This window comes from Triticum aestivum, chromosome 2A, assembly GCF_018294505.1.
Source record: "Triticum aestivum cultivar Chinese Spring chromosome 2A, IWGSC CS RefSeq v2.1, whole genome shotgun sequence".
Taxonomy (NCBI): domain Eukaryota; kingdom Viridiplantae; phylum Streptophyta; class Magnoliopsida; order Poales; family Poaceae; genus Triticum; species Triticum aestivum.
The window spans coordinates 678,877,520-678,904,770 of NC_057797.1; the positions used below are offsets into that span (position 1 = coordinate 678,877,520).

The 27,251-nt window shown below is 47.6% G+C and overlaps 1 protein-coding gene across 2 annotated transcripts; it reads left to right on the forward strand.

The window, feature by feature from the left end:
* Positions 1–21,543: 21,543 nt before the first annotated feature.
* On the forward strand, positions 21,544–26,677 carry LOC123190167 (uncharacterized). 2 transcript variants are annotated; one of them, XM_044602761.1, is made up of 10 exons: positions 21,545–22,039; positions 22,166–22,624; positions 22,725–22,802; positions 22,903–22,940; positions 23,056–23,097; positions 23,238–23,309; positions 24,202–24,306; positions 24,929–25,009; positions 25,627–25,751; positions 26,298–26,677. In XM_044602761.1, the coding sequence occupies exons 1-10, from the start codon at positions 21,744–21,746 to the stop codon at positions 26,382–26,384; spliced, it is 1,383 nt and encodes a 460-aa protein (XP_044458696.1). In that variant the 5' UTR covers positions 21,545–21,743; the 3' UTR covers positions 26,385–26,677. The 2 variants fall into 2 exon arrangements, with proteins under 2 accessions (XP_044458697.1, XP_044458696.1); XM_044602762.1 differs by lacking the exon at positions 24,202–24,306 and having other exon boundaries at positions 21,544–22,039.
* Positions 26,678–27,251: the final 574 nt, after the last annotated feature.

Below are 27,251 nucleotides of genomic sequence, written 5' to 3' on the forward strand. Positions count from 1 at the left end.
AAGATGAACTGCAGGCCCTCCCTAAACTACATGTCAAGTGCCTCTCTGCTACCATTGCGTTCAGTTTCGACAGTAGCATTCAGATTCCACAATAAATTTCAGTTTCGACAGTTAAGTTCAGAGTCAACAGTTTTTACCTCATCTATTGTAGTCAGGTGGTTTTTGGTGATTTTAATTTTACATCCATTTTACATCATCTATTGGAGATGCTATTAGAATCCCACTTGAGATTGACGATGTCTGTCTTGTGCTGCTTCAGCCTTGACGTCTTACGGCTCACCGGAGCTGCTCCAACGACAGAACGATCCATCACAACAGAGCAGTGCCCTGGACGCCGTCTACAGATTCCTCAGATCTTCCTCCACACCTCCAACAGCCACCTCTGCCTCAACTGCTTCAGCGACCAACCCAATGATGCTGAGGTCGACACGGCTACGGCAAAGAGGTTGTACACTTGTTGCATCACTTATTACTATACATTCACGTCGATCCATTAGGGCTATTTTGGTTCAACGGAAAAACATCGATCCACTGGTTGTTACCATCACTCTAAATTTCTGCATGCTCTCCTTACATAATCTCACCATATTTTTTTCGTATGCATGTCAGATATTGTACACAATCATGCTAAACATGTAGAGAAAAAGAGAAGAGTTTTGCGCAGCAATACAATGTCATGCAGACATCGCTCCATGGTGGGTTCAATGGCAAACCCTCCCCACCCCTCTCTCCAGATTGTAATCTAGAGGAAGATATCTGTTCTGAGGCGGATTCGGACGCCGCTGACCACTCCTATTTACCCCCCAAGGTGTTTGCTCTACCTTGGCATGATGATGTTAGTCATATCATGCATATGTTTCCTTGCAGTGCCTACTTTTGACATCATATATGTCATCTTCTTAGTTTAGACATGTTCTGTAATGCCACATGTTTAGTTTCTATATCATATATGGGAATTATGTAGTCTCATGTCTTTTAGCCAGCCATAATATATGTGAAATGTGCAATGCCATCCTGTTTAACCAGGCATCATATATTTGAATGATATCTTGCCCATCCTTTTCCTCATTACATTTCCATTTGTCGACAATGTTTGTACGTTAAACTACTCTTCCTGTGAATCAGCCATTTGGGTGGGAGATGGAAAAATCTGGAGTGAAAACAAGGCCTTCAGAGCAGATAGTGCTACCTGTCGAAGCAGATCTCTTGTTGGGTCCCGATAGCTCCTCGGAGATGGATTCAGAGACAGATGACCAGTCCTATTCCCCCACTGAGGTGTATGCTCTAACTTGGCATGGTTATACTGCTCATATCATGCATACGGTGTCTTGCATTGCATAGTTTAGACATCATATACACAATATTCAACACCATGTTCTTAGTTCAGACATCATATCGAATGCCCTCTGTTTAGCATATAAATCATATATGTGAATTAAATGATGCAATCCTGATTACTTAGATAACATGTAGGTGAATTATGTCATGCGATCCTGTTTAGTTATTCATCATATCTTTGAATTATGTTATGCTATGCTATCCAGTTTAGATAGACATCATATATGTGAAATTATGTCATGCTATCCTTTTAGTTAAACAATATACCTGTCAACTATTTCATGCCCTCTTTTTTCCACACTATCTATTGCATCTGTCTCTCATACAATGTTTGTACATTCAACTATGTTTCCTGTTTATCAGCCATTTGAATTGGAGCGGGTGATGCCAGTATCTAGCGGACTAAAAACACGGTCTTCAAATAAAACAGTGCTACCTCTTGGTGGAGATAGCACCCTGGTTGTACATGCACAAGAACCAGCCCTACCACACATAACCCAAACTCTCACAGATTGTACCCCTACTACGATGGACAGAGAACCAGCTTCACCCAATCTAACCCCAACCCCAGCCAATAGTAACCCAGTTCCTGTTGACACAACACCATCTCCACCACAGAGTTCCCAAACAAGAGCAGTTAGTAAGGTAGCTCCAGTGCCCAAAGGGCCAGTACTATCACAGTGAACCCCAACTCCACCAGTTAGTACGCCTATTCCTGTGGAGGAAGTACAACCAGCTAGTCGTAGTTTAGCATCTATCGCATTTCATGTTGTTAAATCGTATCTGAGTATCTTCCCATCTTGGAAATATTATACTGAAGATGAAGGAAAATGCCAGTTGCAGGTGTTTGTCCAGGAGTTATGTGTAAGTAATGTTATTCATGGCAATTACTTTGCTTCGTCCCATACATCCTACCTCCATGATGGTTATAATACAACAAATTTTCCCATTTTTTCTATAGAGAAGGACCAATTTGGAAACTCAGGATGAGGTAACCTGTGCTAATACCTCTGCTATCTTCAAGAATGCTTGGTGGAAGTATCGGAATTACCTGAAGAAAACGTACTTCACCGGCAAAGAAACTCATCAAATTCCCTTACGTTCTCCTGAGACACATTTACTGGACGATGAATGGGAACGCCTTGTTCTGTACTGGTCCCGAACCAAGAATGTGGTAAGGTCTATGAGCTCATTTTCTATTTTTAAGTATTATATTCTTGCGTCTTACTGTACTCTGTTCATGTAGAACAAGTGCCTAAACCTGAAGAACAACTGTTCTAATTTAAGATTCCATTGCTACCATAGGACATAGATATATGTTTGTTTGATGCTTTTATTATGTACTAGTACTTGGCAATAGAAGACTTGGTAGTTTAATCCTGTCCACCTTACTAATGAACTGGTTCACCGAAATGAGTTTCATATACTAGTACATGCTAAACTTGTTATGTGTCTGCTTGTTTCTTCTTTTAGAATGCTGACAGAATATTGGGGAAGAGTGCCTTTTTAAGCAATGGTAAAGGAAGTAATGCAGATAAGGTTCAGGATAGTGACACATCCTGTCTTGGTTTAGTGTTGGAGTTACTGGCCACTACCGCTTGCACAAGCTATTCAAACTCACTGTCTGAATCAGTTCGGTTTCTTGAGTCTCAACTACAAGCTGAAAGACATCGATCAGCTGTGTTGCGACAAGAAGCGGAAGGACTGCGGAAGTCCCTGGAGCATTCAGATGCATACTTTCTGGTGCAACAGCAAGCGTTGCAGGATTTTAGCGCCAAACAGGACAAAGCTAATCAGCTTGCTAAGCTTATTGCCAGCATGGTGGATACCCAGGATAACGTTTCTTGAGCTCTTCTGAAGTTGTTTCAGTTATGCTCTTGTTTTGCTGCCGTGTTTATTTGCACTGGTGGCCAATTTTGACGGCCAGTGTATATGATATGCTGCTTTGTTCCCTATATTTGTACTGGTGGCGAACTTTGATGCCCAGTGGATGTAATATGTGTAATAGTCATGATAGCCTAGCGTTAGTTGCTTGCTTATTTATTTCCTTGTTGTCTTGTTTATTTGTTTGCTTGTAGTCATTGCAGTTATTTTTCCGCGGTTAACTAGTGGCTACAATAACGTATTTTTTAAAACTAGGCCACAATAACCATGGGCTAATATTTACTTTAGTGACACTGGGCCTCCTACGGGCCGTAGAAACAGTGGGCCTTCTACGGACCGTATAAACAGTAGGCCTTCTACGGACCGTATCATCAATGGGCCTTATACGGGCCGTATGATCGATTGGCCAAACATGGGCCAATAACAGGCCGCATTATGGCCGTAAACGGGCTAGAGTTGGAATCGTCCGTTCATGGGCCGACCGTAACGGGCCATCGTTAATAGGCTATATTTGATGACGCTATGAAAACGGCCCAACGTATTAACGGACCACAAACGGGCCGACTGTAACCATGGGCTGAATTTGGCCCACAAGCAGAAAATGACAGTAACGGGCCGTAAGTAAACGAATGCTGGAAATGAGCCCAAGAATAAATGGGCTCTGAGAAGGCCGAAAGATAACATGGGCTGGAAACGGCCCAACGGAATAACGGACCGTTAATGGGTATAAAGTGATACATTGTTCATTACGAGCCAGTTTCACCACGGGCCGTTAATGGGTGTAAAGTAATACACTGTTCATTACGGGCCAGGTTCACCACGGGCCGTTAATAGGCCAAGAGTTACATAGGGCCTCATATGGGCCGAAAGACGTCATGGGCCATACATGGGCCAGAAGTGAAAATGGGTTGGGCCTAATTCGAATAGGGTGTAATGGGCCTTAGGTTAGCGGGCTGTAAATGGGCTATATGCGAACAGGCCGCTAACAGGCTTTCCATGGGCCGGCCCGCCAGCTTTTGACCAAGTCAAATGGGCCGGCCTTTTCATAGGAATAGGCCTCTGTTGGGCCGTGCCACGTGTCGACGTATCATAGGCGCCTATCTGACCCACTAACGAGCTGACACGTGTTTCGTCCGGCCAATAAGAATTTTACATGTGGAAATTTCCCATTGGTAGGGGCTGTTAACGGGTTATCGGATCCAAAACCCGACCCGGTAGATTAACGGCGTTCCGTTATGGTGGATGCCACGTGTCGGTCACCCTTGACGAAAGCACTTCTGTGACGCGCGATTTATCGTCATGGAAGTGGACACTTCCGTGATGATAATTTTGGTAATGTCATGGAACACTTCTACGATAGCACAGGTATGACTATCTTGATTCTGTCATAAATTTGTCATGGATGTACATGCATGACAAAAAAACGCGACCTACTATGAAAAAAACGTATCATCACGGAAGTGTATTTTTTTGTAGTGGTCCCGGTTCTTCCGGACGAGCACCTCAGTAGAGAAAGCCGAAAACTTACTCTCATGATAAGGCGAGAGCTGGTCACTGTTCGAGAGGTCTCAAGTCCTTAAAGACTTTTTCCGCTTCGGGCGAGGAGTCGGCCTTGCCCGACTTAGGCATATATATCACCCCAAATTCGGCCTTCCAAATACTAGGGGCTTCGCCAAAATTTAAAATTATAGACTTCTATGGCTAAGTGAGAGTGATAAAGCCTTATAGTCCGATTGCCTGGTTCGTTGCGCTGAACACCTCCCTCGAAAGAGCCAAAATTGGGATAAAGAGTGCTCAGATTTATCCTGAACACCCCAGTACTAGTTACATGGGGGCAGAAGCCAACGACTGGCCAACTCTCAGATTTTATAAACGGCCGCACAGAAGGTAATATTTTAAATTCACAAGCGTTGCATAGTGCAAATGAACTCGTTTCATATTGCAGGATCACATGAGTACATTTATTCAAATATTACATCCTTCGCACATTCATCCGCCACAAGACAAGCACCCTTCAGGACACTTTCATAATACTTTTCGGGGTGGCGATGCTCCTTGCCTTCCGGCGGCCCCTCCTTCACCAGCTTTTCGGCGTCCAGCTTCGCCCAGTGCATCTTCGCCCGAGCAAAAGCCCGGCGCGCACCCTCAATGCAGACGGGCCGCTTTATGACCTCAAGCCGTGGGCAAGCATTCACAAGCCGCCTCACCAGACCGAAGTAGCTATCAGGAAGGGGCTCGCCAGGACACATCTGGACTATAAGACCCTTCATGGCCTGTTCAGCCGCCTTGTGGAGCTCGACCAGTTGCTTCAGCTAGTCGCTCAAGGGCATTGGGTGTTCGGTCCCAGTATACTGAGACCAGAACAACTTCTCTGTCGAGCTCCCCTCCTCAGCCCGGTAGAACTCCACGGCATCCGACACACTGCGGGGTAGATCTGCGAACGCTCCTCGAGAGCTCCGAACTCGGGTAAGTAAAAGGAAAGTTTCCTTCACATGCTTGCTCTGCATAATGAATGCCTTAGCTGCTGCTATCTTCTTAACTGCCTCAATTTCCTGGAGAGCCTTTTGGGCTTCAGCCTTGGCGTTTCGTGCACTCTCGAGTGCCTTTGCAAGCTCGGACTCTTGCGTCTTAGAGTCAAGCTCCAAGGACTCGTGTTTCTTGATGAGAGCCTGGAGCTCTTGCTGCACCTCGCCTACCCGGGCTTCTTGCTTTTCTCGCTCGATGCGCTCCTTGGCCGCTTTGTCTTCGGCCTCGAATAGCGCCTTCTGCAGGGCCGCCACTTCGGTCGTGGCCCCTAGCACAATTCATGACGATCCTATTATTCTAAAATCAAACTCTTTTTAATATACAGACAGGGTATCACTTACCTTTGTTCTCTTCAAGCTGCCTCTTGGTAAGGCCGAGCTCTTCCTTGGACCGCTCAAGGTCCTGCTTCAGTGCAGCGACCTCCGCAGTACGTGCAACAGCGGCTAGTAGTGAAGCCTGCATATGCACATAGACGTATTCCGATTAGACTCCTGTGGTCATTATTTGATCCTCTATTCGGCCTTTCTTCGCGAACGCCAAAAAAAGCATCAGGGGCTACTGTCTATGCGGCAATATTCTTTTATAATCCGGTAGCTTACCTCAAAGCCTGTTAGGAGGCTGGTACAGGCTTCAGTCAGTCCGCTCTTGGCGGACTAAACCTTTTCGATCACCGCACTCATGATAGTGCAGTGCTCTTCATCGATGGAAGCGCCGCAAAGCGCTTCCAGCAAGTCGTTCGATGCCTCTGGATGGACAGAGGACATCGGCACAGGAGGCTTTCCCCTCTTAGCGAGGGGTTGCCTGGCAGAGTCCGGAACCAATGGAGGTTTCGGCGCAGTATTCGGCTGGGGGCCGAATTTGCTGCCTCCGTCATCGGAGCCCATGGGAGTCTTGCTCCCCTTGCGCCCAGTGTCTGGAATGTCGCCTTGAGGCACCTCCAGGACTACCTCCCCTTGGTCCAGTGCCCTTTGAGACAACACCTTGACGTTGTCCGTAGGGCGAAGGGAGGAGGCGGTCGGAAGTGAATCGCTGTTCAGGTCCGACGGGCCCAAAGAATCATCCAACGAAGATACGTCGATGCGGGCTCGGGAGGGGCTGCGTAATCACGTGCAGCGTGATAAGAAACAGTACAATAAGACATACCAAGAATTATTATGGTATCCGGATACTTACGACTTCGCCAGGGGCTTGTCCCTGGGCAACCACTCGTCGTCGTTATAGGCGGACGTCGTGGAGCAGTCCGGGAGGAGGGTCCTTCCCTTCTTGGACCCTTCGGCCTCCCCGGATGGGGCGGCCTTCCTTTTCTTGTCTCCCCGGGCAGGGGGGGAGAACTTTCCTCTTCCTCCTCCTCATTTTCGTGGGAGGAGTGCGCCTCGGTGTTATCGGACGATGAGTCCGATATAACCTTGCGCTGGAGACCCTTCCTGGTCCCCGTGGCCTTCTTCTTGGCCTTCTTCACCGGCACCTCATAAGGCGCCGGAACCAGCATGTCCGTTAGAAGAGCATCTGCTGGATCTTCGGGCAGGGGGGCTGGGCAATCGATCTGCTCCGTTGTCACCACCCAGTCTTGTTAAATGGCATGGTGGCTTAGATCCCGCGCGTGGTTAAACTGGGGAGAATAAACATCTTATAAGATATAGAAGACTTACCAGATTGGCAGGGCGCTTTGTGCTGAGTCTGCGGTCCTCATTAAGGGGAGGAGGTACCTCGGCACCCTTGAACAGCACCTTCCAGACGTCCTTGTGCATTGTGTCGAAGATCCTTAGTAGCGTCTGGTGCTCGGCCGGGTCGAACTCCCACAAATTGAATGCCCGTCTTTGACACGGGAGGATCCAGCGGAAGAGCATGACTTGGACCATGTTGACGAGCTTGATTTTCTTTCTCATCATGTTCTTGACGCAGGTCTGGAGTCCGGTCAGCTCTACCGGGGAACCCCAAGATAGGCCCTTCTCTTTCCAGGAGGTGAGCCGAGTGGGGATTCCGGATCGAAACTCGAGGGTCGCCACCCAGTTGGTGTCGCGCGGCTCGGTGATGTAGAACCACCCCGATTGCCACCCCTTTATGGTCTCCACATAGGAGCCTTCGAGCCAGATGACGTTGGCATTTTGTCCACCATGGCGCCTCGCTTGCTGGCCGACCACCACCTTCGGTTTAACATTGAAGGTCTTTAACCATAGGCCGAAGTGGGGCTTGATGCGGAGGAAGGCCTCGCACACGACGATAAACGCTTAGATGTTGAGGATGAAATTGGGGGCCAGATCGTGAAAATCCAGCCCGTAGTAGAACATGAGCCCGCAGACAAACGGGTGGAGGGGAAATCCCAGTCCGCGGACAAAGTGGGTAAGAAAAACCACCCTCTCATGGGGTTCTGGAGTAGGGACGATCTGCCCCTCATCTGGCAGCCGGTGTGCGATATCCTGCTCCCCGTAGCTTTTTGATGTCCTCCTCCATGACGGAGGAGACCATCCACTTGCCTCCCGCTTCGGACATGCTTGGAGTGGTTTGAGGAGAAAAACGCGAACTTGGGTGCTGGAGCTCGAGTGCGCAAGAATGGATGAGCAAGGAGGAAGAAGGCGTGGGTAAAAAGGGGGGAATCCTTGTCTCTTTATAAGGGCGAAAGAAGTTATACACCTCCCCACCTGCCTGGTGAACTCGCTTATTCCCCAAGCGCCGTAATTGATGGCACGGTTGGGTTACCCACACCCGTATTGATGAGAATCCCGTGATAAGGGGACACGATCTCTGCTTCGACAAGACGTGCCAAGAAAACTGCCTCGCAATATGTGCAGTAGCTGGTTGAGAAAAATGGTTTGAATAATGACCAGGGCGTGGTATGATGTCATACTACAGAATGTGTCAGCAGATTAGATTTGTGGAAAATATTATTCTCTCTACGGTGGTATGTGGAATTTATTTTGCAGAGCCGGACACTATCCTTGTGTTCAAAATCTTCTATGGAGTATTCGGAGGAAGAACCCGCCTTGCAATGCCGAAGTCAATCTGCGCGCCAGACTCATCGTCATTGAAGCCTGGTTCAGGGGCTACTGAGGGAGTCCTGGATTAGGGGGTCCTCGGATGGCCAGACTATATACTTTAGCCGGACTGTTGGACTATGAAGATACAAGATTGAAGACTTTGTCCCGTGTCCGGATGGGACTCTCCTTGGCGTGGAAGGCAAGCTTGGCAATACGGATATGTAGATCTCCTCCCTTGTAACCGACTCGGTGTTACCCTAGCCCCCTCTGATGTCTATATAAACCGGAGGGCTTAGTCCGTAGGACAACAACAATCATACCATAGGCTAGCTTCTAGGGTTTAGCATCTACGATCTCGTGGTAGATCAACTCTTGTAATACTCATATCATCAAGATCAATCAAGCATGAAGTAGGGTATTACCTCCGTCGAGAGGGCCCGAACCTGGGTAAACATCGTGTCCCCCGCCTCCTGTTACCATCCGCCTTAGACGCACAGTTCTGGACCCCCTACCCGAGATCCGCCGGTTTTGACACCGACAAAGGGGTATACTTAGGTAGCACAAAAAATCCAACTGTTACATGGCTTTGACCCAATTCGGTGACACCGACATGAAAATATCGGTGAGACCGACTAGTGTAAAAGACGTGAATGTTAGGCTTTTCGGTGAGAGCGAAGTGCAATGGCTAGGGCAAGACCTCATTTTAGAAATTCCGATCGGTTCATCTTGGTGATTCCAAAATGAAGCGACTTCATCACAGAAACTTGGCCAGGCCATCTCGGTGAGACCGAGATCCATTTCGGCAGTACCGAAGTGTGAGGGTTTGGCACGTGGCATTGTATGTGATCATTGATACGTCTCCAACGTATCTATAATTTTTATTGTTCCATGCTATTATATTATCAATCTTGGATGTTTTATATGCATTATTATGCTTTTTATATCATTTTTGGGACTAACCTATTAACCTAGTGCCAAGTGCCAGTTGCTATTTTTTCCTTATTTTTGGCTTTACAGAAAACCAATATCAAAAGAGTCCAAATGGAACGGAACTTTTTGATGATTTTTCTTGGACCACAAGACACCCAGGAAGCTTCGGGAAGAGGCTAGGGAACCCACGAGGCGACGACAAGATCTTAGGGCGCCCCCCGGGCTTGTGGGCCCCCCTTGGCTCCCCTAACCCTAATTCTTCTTCTCTAAATTCCCAAATATTCCCCGAAGACCAGTGAGCAACCTAAAATACTTTTTCCGCCGCCGCAAGTTCCTATTCCCGAGAGATCCCATCTAGAGACCTTTTCCGGTACTCTGCCGGAGGGGATTCGATCACGGAGGGCTTCTACATCAACCTTGCTGCCCTTCCGATGATGTGTGAGTAGTTCACCGTGGACCTACGGGTCTATATCTAGTAGCTAGATGGCTTCTTTCTCTCTCTTTGATCTTCACTACAATGTTCTCCTCGATGTTCTTGGAGATCTATTCGATGTAATCTTCTTTTGCGGTGTGTTTGTTGACATCCGATGAATTGTGGGTTTATGATCAGATTATCTATGAATATTATTTGAGTCTTCTCTGAACTCTTTTACGCATGATTAAGATAGCTTTGTATTTTTTTTCTCCGATCTATTGAATTGGTTTGGCCAACTAGATTGATTTTTCTTGAAATGGGAGAGGTGCTTTGTAATGGGTTCAATCTTGCGGTGCTCAATCCCCGTGACAGAAAGGGACATGACACGTATTTGTATTGTTGCCATTAAGGATAAAAGATGGGGTTATTCATATTGCTTGGATCTATCTCTCTACATCATGTCATCTTGCTTAAGGCGTTACTCCATTCTTGTTAACTTAATACACTAGATGCATGCTGGATAGAGCGCAATGTGTGGAGTAGTAGTAGATGCAGGCAAGAGTCGGTCTACTTGTCTCGGATGCCTATATACATGATCATTGCCTTGGATATCATCATAACTGTGTGCTTTTCTATCAATTGCTCAACAGTAATTTGTTTACCCACCGTATGTTTTCTTTCAAGAGAGAAGCCTCTAGTGAACACTATGCCCCCCGGGTCTATCTTTTATCATATTGCTTTCGATCTACAAAATAAAAAACACAAAAATACCTCGCTGAGTTTTATTTACTTTTATTTATTTTGCATCTACCACTATCAGATCTCATCCTTGCAAGTAACCTTGAAGGGATTGACACCCCTTTATCGCGTTGGGTTCAAGTATTTGTTTGTTTGTGCATGTATAACTATTGGATACTTGTGTGTTCCTCCTACTGAATTGATACCTTGGTTCTTAACTGAGGGAAATACTTATATTACTTTGCCATTTCCTCTTCAAGGGGAAAACCAAGGCAAGCTCAAGAAGTGGCAATCATCTCGGTGGGTCCAGATGGGAATGTTTCGATGGGACCGAGATGGATATTTAGGGTTTTGGATACGAGTGAAGTGGAGTAGTTGCGGGTTTTGGAGCAATATCACTAAGCATTTTGAGTAATTGAATCATGATTAAAACGCCATCCCCTTTTAATAGTATTGGCTTTCCTATGGACTCAATGTGATCTTGGATCACTTAACCAAAAATGTAGAGTCTTGAAGCTTTGCCAATCTTTGTCCTTGGCATTTTGAGAGGTCCACATCAACTAGTCCTTGCCATGCCAATCATTGATCTTTTTTGAAATCTATTATCAATGTGCATTAGATGAATGACTTATATGTTGTTATTAATTACTAAAACCACCGGGGGATTAGTTGCACTTTCAATCCCACCATCGTTCATCATGACTTTGGATTGCTAGACGTGTCCATTCCCTTGCTGAACTCTCAAAGGGTTGTTGCTGACAACTCATATCTTGGTTCTTAGAAACCAATAGAAGCCCTGCCAACCTGCCACTCGACCGAACCAAACCACACACACACACACACACGTGCGAAGCACGTCCATCATTCAGTTAACCAGAGTAACGCCAGCGGTGGAGCTGCGCCGCCCGATGAGCCTAATCTTCGACTCCATTTCTTGACATGTCTGCAGACGCCGCGCCAATTTCAACAACATGACATGGAAAATCATTCGGCACACCAGCCACAATGATCTCTTTATTTCGCGTGAGTTAACTACAACTTATCTATCTTCGAAGAGGACGAGCCGACATTTCTGTCACTGTAGAATCATCCACGCAACGCGATCAAAAATAGTCATCTCCTCAAAGTGCCTGAGGGAGTCCTGGATTAGGGGGTGTTCGGGTAGCCGGACTATACCTTCGCCGGACTCCTGGACTATGAAGATACAAGATTGAAGACTCCGTCCCGTGTCCGGATGGGACTTTCCTTGGCGTGGAAGGCAAGCTTGGCGATGCGGATATTCAAGATCTCCTACCATTATAACCGTCTCTGTGTAACCCTAACCCTATTCGGTGTCTATATAAACCGGAGGGTTGTAGTCCGTAGGACATCAACTCCATACACAGCAATCATACCATAGGCTAGCTTCTAGGGTTTAGCCTCCTTGATCTCGTGGTAGATCTACTCTTGTACTACCCATATCATCAATATTAATCAAGCAGGAGTAGGGTATTACCTCCATCGAGAGGGCCCGAACCTGGGTAAAAACATCGTGTCCCTAGTCTCCTGTTACCATCCGGCCTTGACGCACAGTTCGGGACCCCCTACCCAAGATCCGCCGGTTTTGACACCGACATTGGTGCTTTCATTGAGAGTTCCTCTATGCCGTCGCAATCAGGAAGGATGCCTCCTCCCGTCTTTAAAGACGGCACCGTTACTAAGGGAGCCTTGGCTGTCGGCCAAACTCTCCGGCTAGGTGGTTTCCTCATGACCGCCTGTTCGGCTGTTGCGCCGACGGTGACCTCTCGGGTCATCAAAAGCAACCTACACGTCAGCTCGGAGCTCGTCGAGCAGCTAGATCCAATGGAGCTCTCTTCCGTAAACGAGCTCTTGGATCGCATCACCGCCCTGGGGTCGCTACGGATTACGACCAGGTTGGGCTTAAACCCGATCTAAGAGAAATTAACTCTCCCCAAGTCACCCACCACGTTGCCGTGGTAGAGGTGCAGTGCGGCGACTCTTCATCTATTTTAAGGACTAGCTACGTCCGAATTTCTGACCCCTCCAAGCCGGATACCCGCGGAGGGGAGGATGTAACTCAAGACCTGAGCTTAGGATCAGGCAACAGGCTAGATTCATTGGACAACATCCAAGAATCCGAACTTTAGAGTTCGGAAACTCTTCGACCATCGAATCTTGGATTGGGTGAGGTTTCAGATTCAACGACACCCGCGCACCCGAACATAAGCAATCTCTCCCAAATCAGGCAGAAGCCCGAGGAAACAGTACATCATTACTGTGCCAGATTCCTCCTGGTTATGAACAGGATAAAGGATTGCCGCGAGGGAGACGCAATCTCAATTTTCTGCAGTAATTGCACGGACGAGGGAATCCTTAACGCCATAAGTCGTCGTGATATTACACGCTTCGCTGACTTGGCATCCATAGTACAAAAATACTATGCGATGGAAAGTGCCTGGAAAACCGAAATAAAATTTTGGGATAATCTGGCCTTGAATAGTAATCCCGTCCGAACTAAGAGGGTGCATCATCATAGGACACCCGGGATAAACACCAAAAAGCCAAAACCCTCTACAGGGCATGGAACCATACTGGAAAGGTGGCTTGATGGACCCTGTAAAATTCACAGTACAGAGGACGCCACACCAACTCACAGCCTTAGAGCATGTTGGATACTTCGGCAGGTGGCCAAAATTGGCGAGGACCTCTTAATTTTGGAGGCCGCAGAAAGCCGGCCCGAGGACACCAGTACCGTTCTCACAGTCTTCGAGACTTTCGCATCAAATAATATGCGAAAAAGAACACTCCACAGCCTCGCCGAAGTCTATCAAGTAGCAACAATAAACCCATGGAGCGACACTGCTATCACCTTCAACGCAAGTGATGAACCTAAATTCCGAACAGCCCGAGCACCAGTCGCATTGGTCCTCAGTCCCATAGTGGACGGCTTTCGCCTCACCAAGGTACTCATGGATGGAGGCAGCGGACTAAACCTCATTTATGAGGAAACCCTTCAAAAAATGGGAATAGACTGGAACCGCATCGAGCGAAGCAGCACAACCTTTAGAGGAATAATCCCCAGTCGGGAAGTGTGCTGCACAGGAAAAATCACACTAGATATGGTGTTCGGCACGCCGGATAATTACAGGTCCGAAGAAGTCACGTTTCAGGTGGCCCCGTTCAAAAGCGGATATCACGCTTTACTAGGGCGGGAAGCATTCACAATCTTCCAAGCAATACCCCATTACGGGTACATGAAGCTCAAGATGCCCGGGCCGAAAGGAATTATCACTCTAGTTAGTGATCCGGACATAGCACTCCGCACCGAAAACAAGGCGGCCGCATTAACCCTTGAGGCACTATCCGAAGCCTTAGCGGCCGAGGAACTGACTGTGCTGCACTCCACGGTTAACAGGGATGATGTGATACTCGACAAGAGATCCAAATCCACATCCTTCAAGCCAGCCGACGAAATAGTCAAATTCCAGGTCCATCCAACGGACCCCAATAAAACAGCTTCCATCGGGGCGCGACTGAACCCTGATGTAGACGCCGCACTGCGAGAGTTCCTACGAGAGAACTAGGACATTTTCGCCTGGCACCCTTCAGACATGCCAGGGATCCCACGCAGGCTGGCCGAACACAGCTTAAATATCCTAAAAGGATTCAAACCTGTCAAACAAGCCCTTCGGCGTTTTTCCGAACCCAAGAGACATGCTATGGGGGAGGAGCTAGCCAAGCTATTGGAGGCCGGATTCATTAGAGACATAAAACATCCGGACTGGCTAGCAAACCTGGTGATGGTACCAAAGAAGGACAAATCCTGGCGCCTGTGTGTCGATTTCAAAGACCTTAACAAGGCTAGCACGCACAGTCCAATATGTGCTCCAGATCATGTACACGGATTCCAACAATGCAGCCAAATACGAGGCCCTCCTACATGGTCTCCGGATAGCAGTATCCATGGGTATCCAACGCCTAGAGGTACACGGGGATTCAAACCTCGCGATATCCCAAATAAATGGAGACTTCGACGCCAAGGACCCAAAAATGGCAGCTTACCGCAATGCCGTCCTAAAAATGTCAGCTCGGTTCGAAGGGCTGGAGTTTCACCATATAGCCCGAGAAAACAATCAAGCAGCGGACGTCCTGGCACGCATCGGAGCAAAACGCGATGCAGTCCCCCCAACATCTTTTTGGAAAGATTGTTCAAGCCATCCGTAGCATGGGAGGGGGAACCCGCAGATAACAGCCCGGACCCAGCCGCACCACTCGACGCCGAACAATCTGACATAATTGGAGGCTCTGCCAATGAAATCACACCTTCAGCCCATGTAATAATGGCGGTTATCCCCCCGTGGACAGAACCATTCCTAGCCTACCTTACTAGGCAGGAACTCCCGGAGGACCAAAACAAGGCCCGCTGCATAGTGCGGCGATCTAAAGCCTATAGAGTCCATGAGGGAGAGCTTTATAAGAAAAGCACTACCAGAGTCCTTCAAAGGTGCATCTCCGAAGAGGAAGGGCGGAACCTCCTGGCTGAAATTCATGCTGGACTCGGTGGTCACCACGCCGCCGCTCGGTCCCTTGTTAGCAAGGCTTTCCGTACAGGCTTTTATTGGCCGACGGCCCGGGCAGACGCTCAGGACCTAGTCCAACGATGCGTTGGTTGCCAACTCTTCGTCAACCAAAGCCATATGCCACCCACCGCACTCCAAACTATACCCATCACCTGGCCTTTTGCGGTCTGGGGGTTTGACATGGTCGGACCCCTTAAAGGTGGGACCCATAAGAAAAAATACTTACTGGTGATGGTGGATAAGTTCACCAAATGGATAGAAGCCAAGCCTGTTAAAACGGCCGAATCCGGACCTGTGATAGACTTCATATCCGGGGTTGTACACCATTATGGCGTCCCCCACAGCATCATAACCGACAACGGTACAAACTTTACAGCCGACGAGGTAAAACTCTGGTGCAAAAACATGGGCATCAAGCTCGATTATGCTTCCGTCTATCACCCACAAACCAACGGCCAGGTCGAACGTGCAAATGGCCTTATCATGAGCGGCATTAAACCCAGACTAGTGCGGTCCCTCAAGGAATCTAACACGCACTGGGTAGAGGAGCTCGACTCCGTGCTCTGGGAGCTGCGGACCACGCCAAATCGCACCACCGGATACACACCATTTTTTATGGTGTACGGCGCAGAGGCAGTTCTGCCCTGCGACATAATTCATGACTCACCTAGAGTGCGCATGTACGAAGAAAGAGAAGCTGAGCTCGATCGGCAGGACAACTTGGACGCCTTGGAGGAGGAGTGTGACGTAGCAAAAGCCCGTTCCACGTTTTATCAACAGCAGGCCCGAAGATATCAAAGCAGAGAAGTACGGGCCAAAAATTACAATGTTAGCGAACTAGTTCTACGCCTGCCGGATAAGAAAAAGGACAAACTCAAGCCCAAGTGGGAAGGTCCATTTATAATCGACCAAGTCCTGACTGGTGGGGCGTACCGCCTGCGAGATGCGTCGGATAACCGACTCGAGCCAAACCCGTGGAACGCCACCCGTCTCTGAAGATTCTATGCCTAGCGCCGGACTCTGTGTTCGTCTCCTTCCTCTGTCCATTTTTTGCATTTTTCTGTCTTACATTTCTCTCCTTCCCATATTATCTTTTATAGCCCTTAAAGGCTCATTAAGTGACGCGCCACTCGCACTCATTAAACCTGGGGGCTTCTTTAACAGAAGCTTATTTATACGGGCTTCACGCCCAACACATGCGTCAAACTCCGCATGTACCTTTTTCTTCACCATTATATGCATCGATATGACTTAAGTATTGGCCAAGCTGGGTTGCCTGGCTCCTGTGCTTACCCCTACGTTCCCGATTGTTCGGCTAGGCGGTAAAGGGAGCACCTCTGCGATTGTTACTGCCGGGTCAGCCGGATGTGTACCTCAGACTGGGTGAAGCCGAAAGCTAGCGTTCTTAAGGGAATATTCGGTCGGTGAAATAAAAGATGATCTTTTTACCAATTTTACGCGCCCCCAGATGCTTTTTTCTGCGTCTTTTCACGCAGCCTGGACATGCACTTTAGGGCATGCCTCCCCAGCGAAAGGAACCCCTAACGGAACTATTCTCTCTGGAAGATGTTTCTTACTAACCATGTAATATAACATAACTAGTTGGGCACTTGTCTGATAAAGCACTAATGACCTCTACGCCTGGTCTCCACGCATACCCCGGTTCTTATATAACCGCTATGGTATTCGGACACACTCCGGACCGTCAGGTCCCGAGGTTGAAGTGAAAAGGTCGGCAACGACAAACGATCTACAATCCGGCTAGAGGCATTACACATGTCAATTCAAAATTACATAGTCATTCTGACTGATTGTATTCCTCTTCTATACCATCTAACATGCTGTCTAATTTACAGTCCTGCTGGGAATACTTCGCGGCCAACTCTACTTGGCCGTATACTAAGCTTACAGGGATCTCCTTCCCGTCAGGCCCCACTGGTCCGACCTCGGCCATGTGGTTTGGGTCAGACTTCGTAAAACGGGTCTTTACCATGGCCCAGGCCTCCCTAGCGCCTTGTCGGCAGGCCGATATCTTCCACAACTGGAAGCGCCGCCGAGCTCCCTTGAGCTTCTCCGCAAGCTCTCCAAGGCCCTCGGGCATGGAGTGGGCAGGCCGTAAGGCTTGGGCAACGCCTCGCATCGCCTGCCGAATTCGCTCATGCAGTTGCAAGAGTTCGGGAAGAAGGTCACCCGTAGAACCGGGCATCTCCTCTACAGGACGACATGTGAGCATACCTATAGACATTACTCTGTTAGTCGACTTCCTCGCCGAACTCTTTTAAAAAAAAAGTTCGTTCAAGCACTTACTAAATATGCCGCGTCGAAGCCGTTGATTCTCCTTCGTGGAGTCCGACAGCTGGCCACGAACATCTTTAAGTTCGACGTCCAGCTTGGTGTTGGCATCCTGAAGATCATTCTTCTCTCGCCTCACCTTCGTCAACGTACTCTCACCGGCCTTTAGCCGGCGTAAGAGTTGTTGCTTTTCCGGATCAAGTCCGGCGACATCTACAATATGATTTGTCAGATTTACACCCAAGCCGCACAATACTAATATTTTGAAGTGTATCTTACCTGAGGGGGTCTCTTTGGGCTCCCCTGCTGCGGCTAGTGCGGCCTCTAGTTGGGCCTTGCACTTTTCCAGCTCCTGGGACAGTACGGTATTCTTCTCTGTAAGAACCTGCATATTAAATGATCCTTAAATCAGTTACTCTAACTGTTTCAAGTCTCGGGGGCTACTGGTATATATATATTTGACCAAAAATTTCTTACTCGTATGTCTTTTACATACTGCTCCGTGGCTCTGGTTAAACCATTTTGAGCGGCACGGAGGTACGCATCTCCCGAATTAAAGGCATCTAAAGCCTCTTGGGAGAAACAAGCGTCGCGCAGAACTGTCCGGCGACGCCTGTGGTTCATGGCACTCTCCACTTCAGAATTTGTGGCAGACAGCCTGTCCGCATCCTCTGTCGGAGGAGCGTCCGGTGCACGCCTTGTGCTCGCCTCCGCTTCCTGGCCAGACGTTGGAGCCTGGCTGGTGGAGGCACGATTGGCAACCTCTCCGGATATAGTCCGGCGAGGTCTCTTCGTTCTGAAGATAGCACGGACGTTAATATGCCCTGACAGAATAACACCAGGGAAACAGAGGGTGCGCTATACCTTTGCGCCGGCATCTCAGTCCGGACCGCATTCCTTTTTGCCCCACGGGGCCCTGCGGCCCCTCGTTGGCTAGCCGCCGCAGGTTCGGCCTCCCGCCTCGGAAATCTCCCCTACAAAACATGGTTGTCATCAGGAACACCGGGATACGTAAGAATGGAATCTCTCTCAAGGGAATAAGACTCCGGTTTCTGTCACCTGGGAGGCCGGGATTAACCCGGGGTAATCAGCCGTAATGGCTACCAAGGTATTGTCCTTGCTTAGCTGATGGAACACCCCGTCGATAAGCTCCACCGATATATCCGGATCCTCTTCGGAGTCCGGATCGAGGGACCGTTCTGGGTCCTCGGGCTGTGGAGGGCGGCTGCTTATATCCTTTACCTCCTATCGCGGTTCCTGCATTGAAGTCGTTAGACTACATATCTAACCGTGGGAGTATAAAACAAACGGGCAAGCGCAATTGTTCACTTACCCAACTTGGAGGATCGTACATAGTAAATCCGGCCCGCGGGTTGACGCAGAGGAATTCCTCCTTTTCTCCCTTGCACAAAGAGGACAAGATCTCTACTAGGGCGGCGGCTGAGGCCGGCCCCTTACGACCATAACGCGTGGCGTCATCCTCCCCGTTGAAATCCCACATGGGGTGGCCTCTATATTGAAGCGGCTGCACCCCCCGCATAATGCATGCGGCCATGACTCCAATCGTGGTTAGTCCGGAATGAGCCAACAGTCTTATCCGGCCCATCAGGTAAAGGACATCTCTGTCGCTTTCTCTCTGAGAGCTCCGCGGACGCCAGCTCAAGCGTTTTTTCAATGGAGCACTGTTGAACTCAGGGAGACCGACCCGGATAGGGTCCGGTAGCGGGACGTCATCTATGTAAAACCATTCCGAAGGCCAGTCCTCGGACGCCTTCTTTGGGGTTCCGGATAGGTATCCGGTCCCGGCGATGCGCCATACTTCGGCTCTGCCCACTTGATATATAGACCCCTCTTGGGAACGGGGCACCAGGCAGAATAACCTCTTCCACAGCGCGAAATGAGCCTCAACGCCTAAAAATAGCTCGCAAAGGGTGACGAAACCCGCAATATGCAATACGGAGGCGGACGCGAGATTGTGCAGCTGGAGGCCGTAGAACTCCAGGAGCCTGCGGAGAAATGGGTGAATTGGAAATCCCAGTCCCCTTATTAGATAGGGGACGAGGCACACCCGCTCTCCTTTAGAAGGATTGGGGGTGCTCTCCGCTTGTTTTCCGCCATTGTAGGTGGCGAGACCGGCTCGGACCGGGACCATGTATGCCTGAGGGAGAAATCCCTTGGCCTGAAGCGACACTAACTCGCAATGCGGGATGGTGCAACTCTCCCAGTCCCCGGGTTTAGGACTGGAGGGGCGAGGGGAGGAGCTGCGACGGCTGGCCATGTTGGAATGGACCTTTGCTGGGAGCGCTCTGATGATAACTCGCGGAGAGGAGAAGATGTGGTTTGGATCTCAATCCCCATCCCATTAAATAGGCGGCTCGTTTGTACGGCTAGGGGTGTGGATGTAAAAACACCCCGGCTTTTCGCATTCGTTTGACACGTGGAAGACAGCCATTATTGGGCATGGAAGCCGAGGAGCGCTACATTACAGAAATCGGACATTATTCCTACAGGTACACAGGATTTGGAGGAGGAACCCGCCTTGCAATGCCGAAGACAATCTGCGCGCCGGACTTGTCGTCATTGAAGCCTGGTTTGGGGGCTATTGAGGGAGTCCTGGATTAGGGGGTGTTCGGGTAGCCGGACTATACCTTCGCCGGACTCCTGGACTATGAAGATACAAGATTAAAGACTCTGTCCCGTGTCCGGATGGGACTTCCCTTGGCGTGGAAGGCAAGCTTGGCGATGCGGATATTCAAGATCTCCTACCATTGTAACCGACTCTGTGTAACCCTAACCCTATCCGGTGTCTATATAAACCGGAGGGTTGTAGTCCGTAGGACATCAACTCCATACACAACAATCATACCATAGGCTAGCTTCTAGGGTTTAGCCTCCTTGATCTCGTGGTAGATCTACTCTTGTACTACCCATATCATCAATATTAATCAAGCAGGAGTAGGGTATTACCTCCATCGAGAGGGCCCGAACCTGGGTAAAAACATCGTGTCCCCTGTCTCCTGTTACCATCCGGCCTTGACGCACAGTTCGGGACCCCCTACCCGAGATCCGCCGGTTTTGACACCGAAAGTGCCAAAGAATGACAAAATTTGCATTTAAGAACAAATCTTTCTCCTGGAACAACGATAATAGTGGTGGTAGATGCAAAGGACCCACCACCACCACCACCACCGACTCCACATTACATGATCTTGAACGAAATCTGGAGTGCCAATTCTGCCCAGGAACCCCAATCAAATCGAACTTGAACGAATTAATAGTTAAAAGTTTTTGACGGGTTAAAGACTTCAATTCTCATATAATGGCCATATCATTTACAAGATGAAAGGAAGTAAAATCTGAGGTAGAATTCTCCCACGGTCCATACGACCGGCTATCAAATGGATATCTAGCTAAACCATCAGCAACCTAATTCGCTTCCCAAAATCAATGTTTAAAGCTAATTTTTTTGAAATCCATAGCCATCTGTTTACACTCTAGTACCACAGCCATATCATCTCCGAGATACTCATCCATTGATTGTTGCTTTCACCAGCATCATGCAACGACACTCAATTTCAACACTATTGCAACCAATGTTTCCTGCGAGAATAGTCCATTCCTGATGGCCTGAATCGTTGTTGATTCAACATCGCGGATTAGTTATAATTAGGTTTTTGTTTGACTAGGAGATAGGAAAAATATATTTTTTGTACGTAGGCCCGACCCAACATAACTGAAATTAGAATAACACAAAAGGGCGAAACTTATATAAAATCTCAAAAGGAAAAGAAAATTTAGAACGAAAAAAAAAACGCGATTTGGACTTATAGGCCCGGGTCCCGTGCCTCTGCCAGGAGAGAGGAGCAGCAAGGGAAGAAGCGAGAGAAGGGAGAGAAACGAGAGAAGCGAGAGAAGGGAGAGAAGCGAGAGGTAGTGGGCCCGCCGCCCGCGTCCTGCAATATAACGAGGGGGGACGAGTGCCGCCGGTGCCCCAATCCCCACTCCCTCATCCAAATCCAATCGAAAGTCCAATTCCGTCGATCCTAATCGCCGACTCTGGGCGTGATGAGTTCCTTCGCCGTGGTTTCCGACAATGGCGACGAGGACGCCTGCGTGGGGGAGAACTCCGTCGTGGTCCCCGTCAAGAGCGAGGAGGACGCCCGCAAGGGCGAGGCCTCCGTCGTGGTCTCCGGCGAGGGCGAGGGCACCTGCAAGGGTAAGGCCTCCGTCATGGTCTCCGGCAAGGGCAAGGACGCCGTCAAGCCCTCATGTACGGCGCAGTATCCCTGCGTCAAGCGGCTTCGTGAGCGGCGCCTCCTCTCCTTCCTCCTGGACCAAGGCTTCGACGGCGCCTTCAGAGAGTACGTATATGCTTTTTATCTTGAGATCGATTCTGCCTTCTCTCTTGAGATCGATAAATTGGATTCCATCTTCACACATACGCCCGCGTGCTTGTTTGGTTTACATCACTGTATCGCTGCGAGCAGGCTGAATCGCGAGACGGGGGTGCTGTTCAACGTGGAGCACATCCGGCGGCTGGTGAGGCGGGGACAATGGGATGACGCCCTCATGTACCTCAACACCTTCCTGCCGCCGTTCATCAGTGAACGTCGGAGCTTCCGCGCCAGGATCTTCAACAACTTCCTCCTCATGCACCACCGCTTCGCCAACGTCGTCGCCGGCAACAAGGACATGCACCTGGACAAGCAGTACGCCGACGGCCGCAGCAGCTCCACCCGCGCCGAGCGCAGGTTCCGCTCCATGAACTACTCCATACTCGCCCCGGATTCGGGCCACCTCAGGGCCGCCATCGACTGGGACAAGGTGAGGAGCCACGCAGCGTGTCTTATCCCCGAGTTGGCTCACCGTACTCCGGAGCTGAAACGCCGGACGGTGTTGCCGTCCCGCTGCATGATGCCGCACGATGTACTCCCCATTGGGACCGGGTATGAAAAATTCATCATTCAGACTCGGTACCTTGATAACATAGTCGGTGTCAATTTGATCTCACTTCGGCCCTCCTGTCTGTACTGTAACCATTCACAGTTTGTTCCTGAGGCGTCGGGTGAAGAAACAAGGCCCCCAGCCGCCAAAAACAGACGCTATCATCACTGCCATAAAACAGTAATGTCCTGTTACCTCCAGGCGAATTGATTTAAGCTCTCCTCTGTTCTGCTCTTCCAAGTTTTTGACAACACGTTGGTTAATTCCTTGCCTTTTGCAGCCAGCGGTATTGCCGCCTCGTTAGGGATTCGAGCATTGGTATAATGCCCCCTTCACAAATATATTATGATTAAGCATAAGCAATGTAGCTCTTAGATTCGATATATGTTTGGCAGTCACTAACCATGTCTTCCTCCAATGAACCGGCCGGCAGGATCGAAAGATGAAGCACTGGAACTGCTGGTCAATTACCTAGGTAAAACCAGCTTCTCCTCTTCATGTGTCTTGCATTTCCACCGAGAACACTGTTTACACTCCACCAATTATTTTGTTTGGGAAAACGAACCACTTTTGGTTAGTGTTCTGTTTGCACTGATGAACTTGTGTGATCTTCAGATCAGACTTTGCAGGCTGGTCTACCTAGAGGTTGCACACTAAGCTATGACTTTCAACCAAGTGGGAAGGAAGGTAAACTTCAGAATAATTCTGTTTAGCAATTCTTCAGCTATGACCATTTACCACTGTCTCTCTCAATGCACTAGCTGGGTTCTTAACTGAGTGTTTAATCCGTTTTGAGTCCTTTTGGGCCATATACGCACATCATTTCCTCCAGCTGCATTTTACCTTTTAACTACAGCCTAACTTTCAAACCCTGCACAGAATATCTCCTATTTTATTGGCTGATCACCTGCAATAGTTTAGATGTCTTGGCCACCTGCTACAAGATCAAAGATTTTTCAGTGCAGAAATTTCCACTGTCCCTTTCATTTTAAGAACCTTTAAAACATGAGTATATTATACTCCCTCCGTCCCAAAATAAGTGTCGTGGTTTTAGTTCAAATTTGAAAAGCATGTTAAGGTGAGTATATATTTAAAAAGTAATAAAGGGGCAAGTTTTTTAGATTTTATGATAGTACAGTCTAATAGATTTTACTGAAAACTATGCCAATGAAAATGGCGGTAAATTTATAGGTAAATTAGATAGCGCTCTCTCTGTAAACAAATGTAAGACGTTTTAGGCTACTATTACATTTGTTTATAGAGGGAGTAGTTTTGTAGATGGAGTCATTTCCAATCAATGGCCCCTACTTCACCTTGACCCTCTAAACCAAACATAGGACAGCATGGATGTGCCCTGCCCTGTATTTACATGATACCTTTCATCCTGCTACATTTTGTGCAGCATATCTTTGAGATTACAGGACGCTATGATCGTGTAACTTTTGCTTAGAAATATCATAAGACTAATAATGTTCAAACTTCTAGTTAGCAATAAGAACTCTTGGATATATTGCTGACGATTGAAAGCATGTTAAGAACTTAAGATGCATCTACTGAGATGCTGTCTTTTTTTTTTCAGTTGAACTTGCTGCGGATGCTTCTGATGCTCCGTCAGAGCAAACCATGCTTGGCACATCCACAGATAATGTTAAAGTCCATGCCACATCGTTAGTGAAAATTTCTGGTAAATTATCCTGATACCCTCGCCCGCTTTTATGCTTTAATAACCCTCCATCCGCACAGTTGACCAACTGGCTATATGCATCATTGATAGATAGCATTCAGTGATATGTTTCAGTCTAACCAGTAGTTTAAAACTGTCTATGCTCTGTCTTCTGCCCTCCTGCGGGCTGCGGCTTGTTATCATAATGTTTTCTAAGTAAGGTACATGGGGGTAGCTTTTCATCCGGAGTCCTGCATTTCAAATAACCTAGCACATCCTGCCTCTGTTTGTAGGGCTTATTTTAGAAGATCTGTGTCCAAACATATTTTCCCCACTTCTGTCACAATTCTATACCTATTCAATCTCTGTCTAACCCTGCTGCCCTGCATTAGCTAGGTTCCTAACACATCGTTGCCCCACTTTTGTGGAGGTTAACATTAGTAGATCTAGGTGAAAATTAAAGTCTTCCCTTAAGTTCTCTATGCGGTTATCATTTTATTGGTTGCTTCACATTAAGTGCCTTCCTATATTTGCCTGATACAGTACTAGTTTATAACTGCACTCCTTATTGGGATTGCTTTTTTCTTGCAATTCGTCAGTGTTTGGTTACTTGCTGCAATTGCTAACTGTCAACTTGTTGCAGGTGCTCCAATCTGCCAGATCATTTCTGGTACCTTGAAAGTTCATGCTGAAAACCCTGGGATCTCAACACCGACAAATGCAGGTAATTAGTTGAACACCTTTGTTTAGTACCAGAACGTATACACCTTCTGGTAACTTTTAGCTTTGTTTGATCCCTTTTCCGTTACTTGCTAGAGAATATGTATTCTGTAATCAAGTGCCAATGTTCACCATAGATAACATGTTATCTGCCTTGTTATAATTTCGTTAGTTCCTGTTTCAGATGAGTATTAATTCAGTTGAGCTGGCACAGCTACTTTCTGCTGCATTTTTACCAACTTTTTTGTGTCTTCGGTCGGTAGTTTCAGTCTTTCAGGAGACTACGTTTGCATCTGTGAGCGGCTAAGCTTACATTCTGCTAGTGTTACTTCTGTATTGATCTTGCATTCTTTCTAAGAAATCATGGATTTCACTAGAAACTAATGGAAGCAAATAAAGTTCATACTCTTATTTAAAATGTGCACACACCTCTTTCTTCACCCGTGGTCCTTGAAATGCTGGCTGTTAAAGAAGATAAGACGTTAAATTTGAGTGAAGTTATGTTACAACAACAACAACAAAGCCTTTAGTCCCAAAGAAGTTGGGGTAGGCTAGAAGGTGAAATGAGTGAAGTTATGTCATATGTAATAATAGTTAATCCAGTTTTTAATGCTTGGGCAGGCACAAAGCGTTTAATACAAGAAGGTTATCATACTCATAATCAAATGGATGGACTGCCAACCGTTGAGGATGATATTGAGGCAAAGAGGCAACGAACGACTGGGACATTTGGTGAAAAAAGTTCGGTAAGACTCGGTTTTATTTCTTACTTGTACTGTTGTGCATGAATAGCATAGTAGAATAGCTTGAATAGACAAATTGTGTATGATGTCGTTGATAGAAGACTGCATCCTTTGTACAGATCTTAGTAGGGTACATCACCTGTTTTTAGTTGATAAGATGCACTGGTTGCCTGTCTTGAAAAGTACACCATTTTTGGTGTTGCGTGGTAGAAATAGTGGTTTTCAGCTTATCGAGACATACATCGACTTTGATTGATACTTAAGCCAATTCCTACAATGACAAAAGATCTCTTCATTACTTGAGAACAAGTACCTACTGTTTCCGACAGTAGACTGGCGGGTGTCTCTGATTGATCTGTAACGGCTTTGCAGTAGTGCTGACTGTTGACTGTTATGAATTTGTAGTGTTTTCAATCATAGCGCATTGCATTTTACAGCATGAGGAATGCACTTGAGAGTACCTTTGTTCTTGCTTGTGTTGCGTTATATGGATCATTCTGTCAGGTACCTACTCCTTCGGACAGGGTTGTCTGATTGTTTCGAGTGCAGGTGCCGGCGTTTGGAGGCCGAGCATCCACCGATGCCAACACACTGGTGAACTTCAGGCCGAAGCTGAGGCCCGTCTGCTCCATGTGAAGACAGAGATGGTTGATGGGCGACTGCACCCACCGGTGCTGCTGCAGCTAGCATTTGGTTGTTTCGTTCCTGCTGCTCCTCCTATACTACCTACTTAGTGCTTGCGCCGTGATTATGTCACCTGCTTGCTTGAGGCTTGCAAGTCTCCTAGAACTCATAATGTTATGTTATGCTATGATGCTACTATATGAAGTCGTGGCGTTCTTGTTAATTAGAGCTATATATATGGTCTATGCTAGCAAGTCAGATTTACGTCATATGTATTAATGGAACACCTGCATGGTCTTGGATTTTTTTTGGGTGCGTACAAGATGCTAGCTCTTCCATGCAAAATCTGGAAAAGCAATTCTTGGTACAGTTTAAGTATGAAATTCAGTGATTTCGGTTTTCATTTTGGCCAAAGGACCGAAATTCCCATTTTAATTTGACTAAGATCCCATAAAATATTTCGATAATCCAAAAACTAATTTGAATCTCTATGTACAACCGAGATTGCTAAATTTTTGACTGAAAGGCAGTTATTTTAGTATGTATCGAAATTAATGGAAGTCATGACATTTCATTGAAATTACACCGAAAGTGATAGTGCTGAATTTGAACTGCAAAAAACGTCTTATATTTTGGCACCGAGAGACTAGATAGTAAGTTGATGAAGCATAATTGCAATGGAGCCGTTCACAAATTTCACAACACGAGGAATGTACGCATTTCACAACACGAGGAATGTACTCAGCGGACCTCTGTATTCGTTCTTGTGTTGCGTTGTGTGGATAGTTTTGTGAGGCGCCACTGTTTGAATAGTGTTGACAGACGGAACCGGCGAGTGATATCACCAGTGATGAGCCTTAATGGTGAGCGATCAATCAT

Bases quoted from the DNA above. Each gene is read 5' to 3' on its own strand.
- LOC123190167 (XM_044602761.1), top strand. From the start codon at position 21,744: ATGAGTTCCTTCGCCGTGGTTTCCGACAATGGCGACGAGGACGCCTGC. The intron at 22,040-22,165 runs GTACGTATATGC...CGCTGCGAGCAG, and splicing joins TTCGACGGCGCCTTCAGAGA to GCTGAATCGCGAGACGGGGG. The intron at 25,010-25,626 runs GTAATTAGTTGA...ATGCTTGGGCAG, and splicing joins CTCAACACCGACAAATGCAG to GCACAAAGCGTTTAATACAA.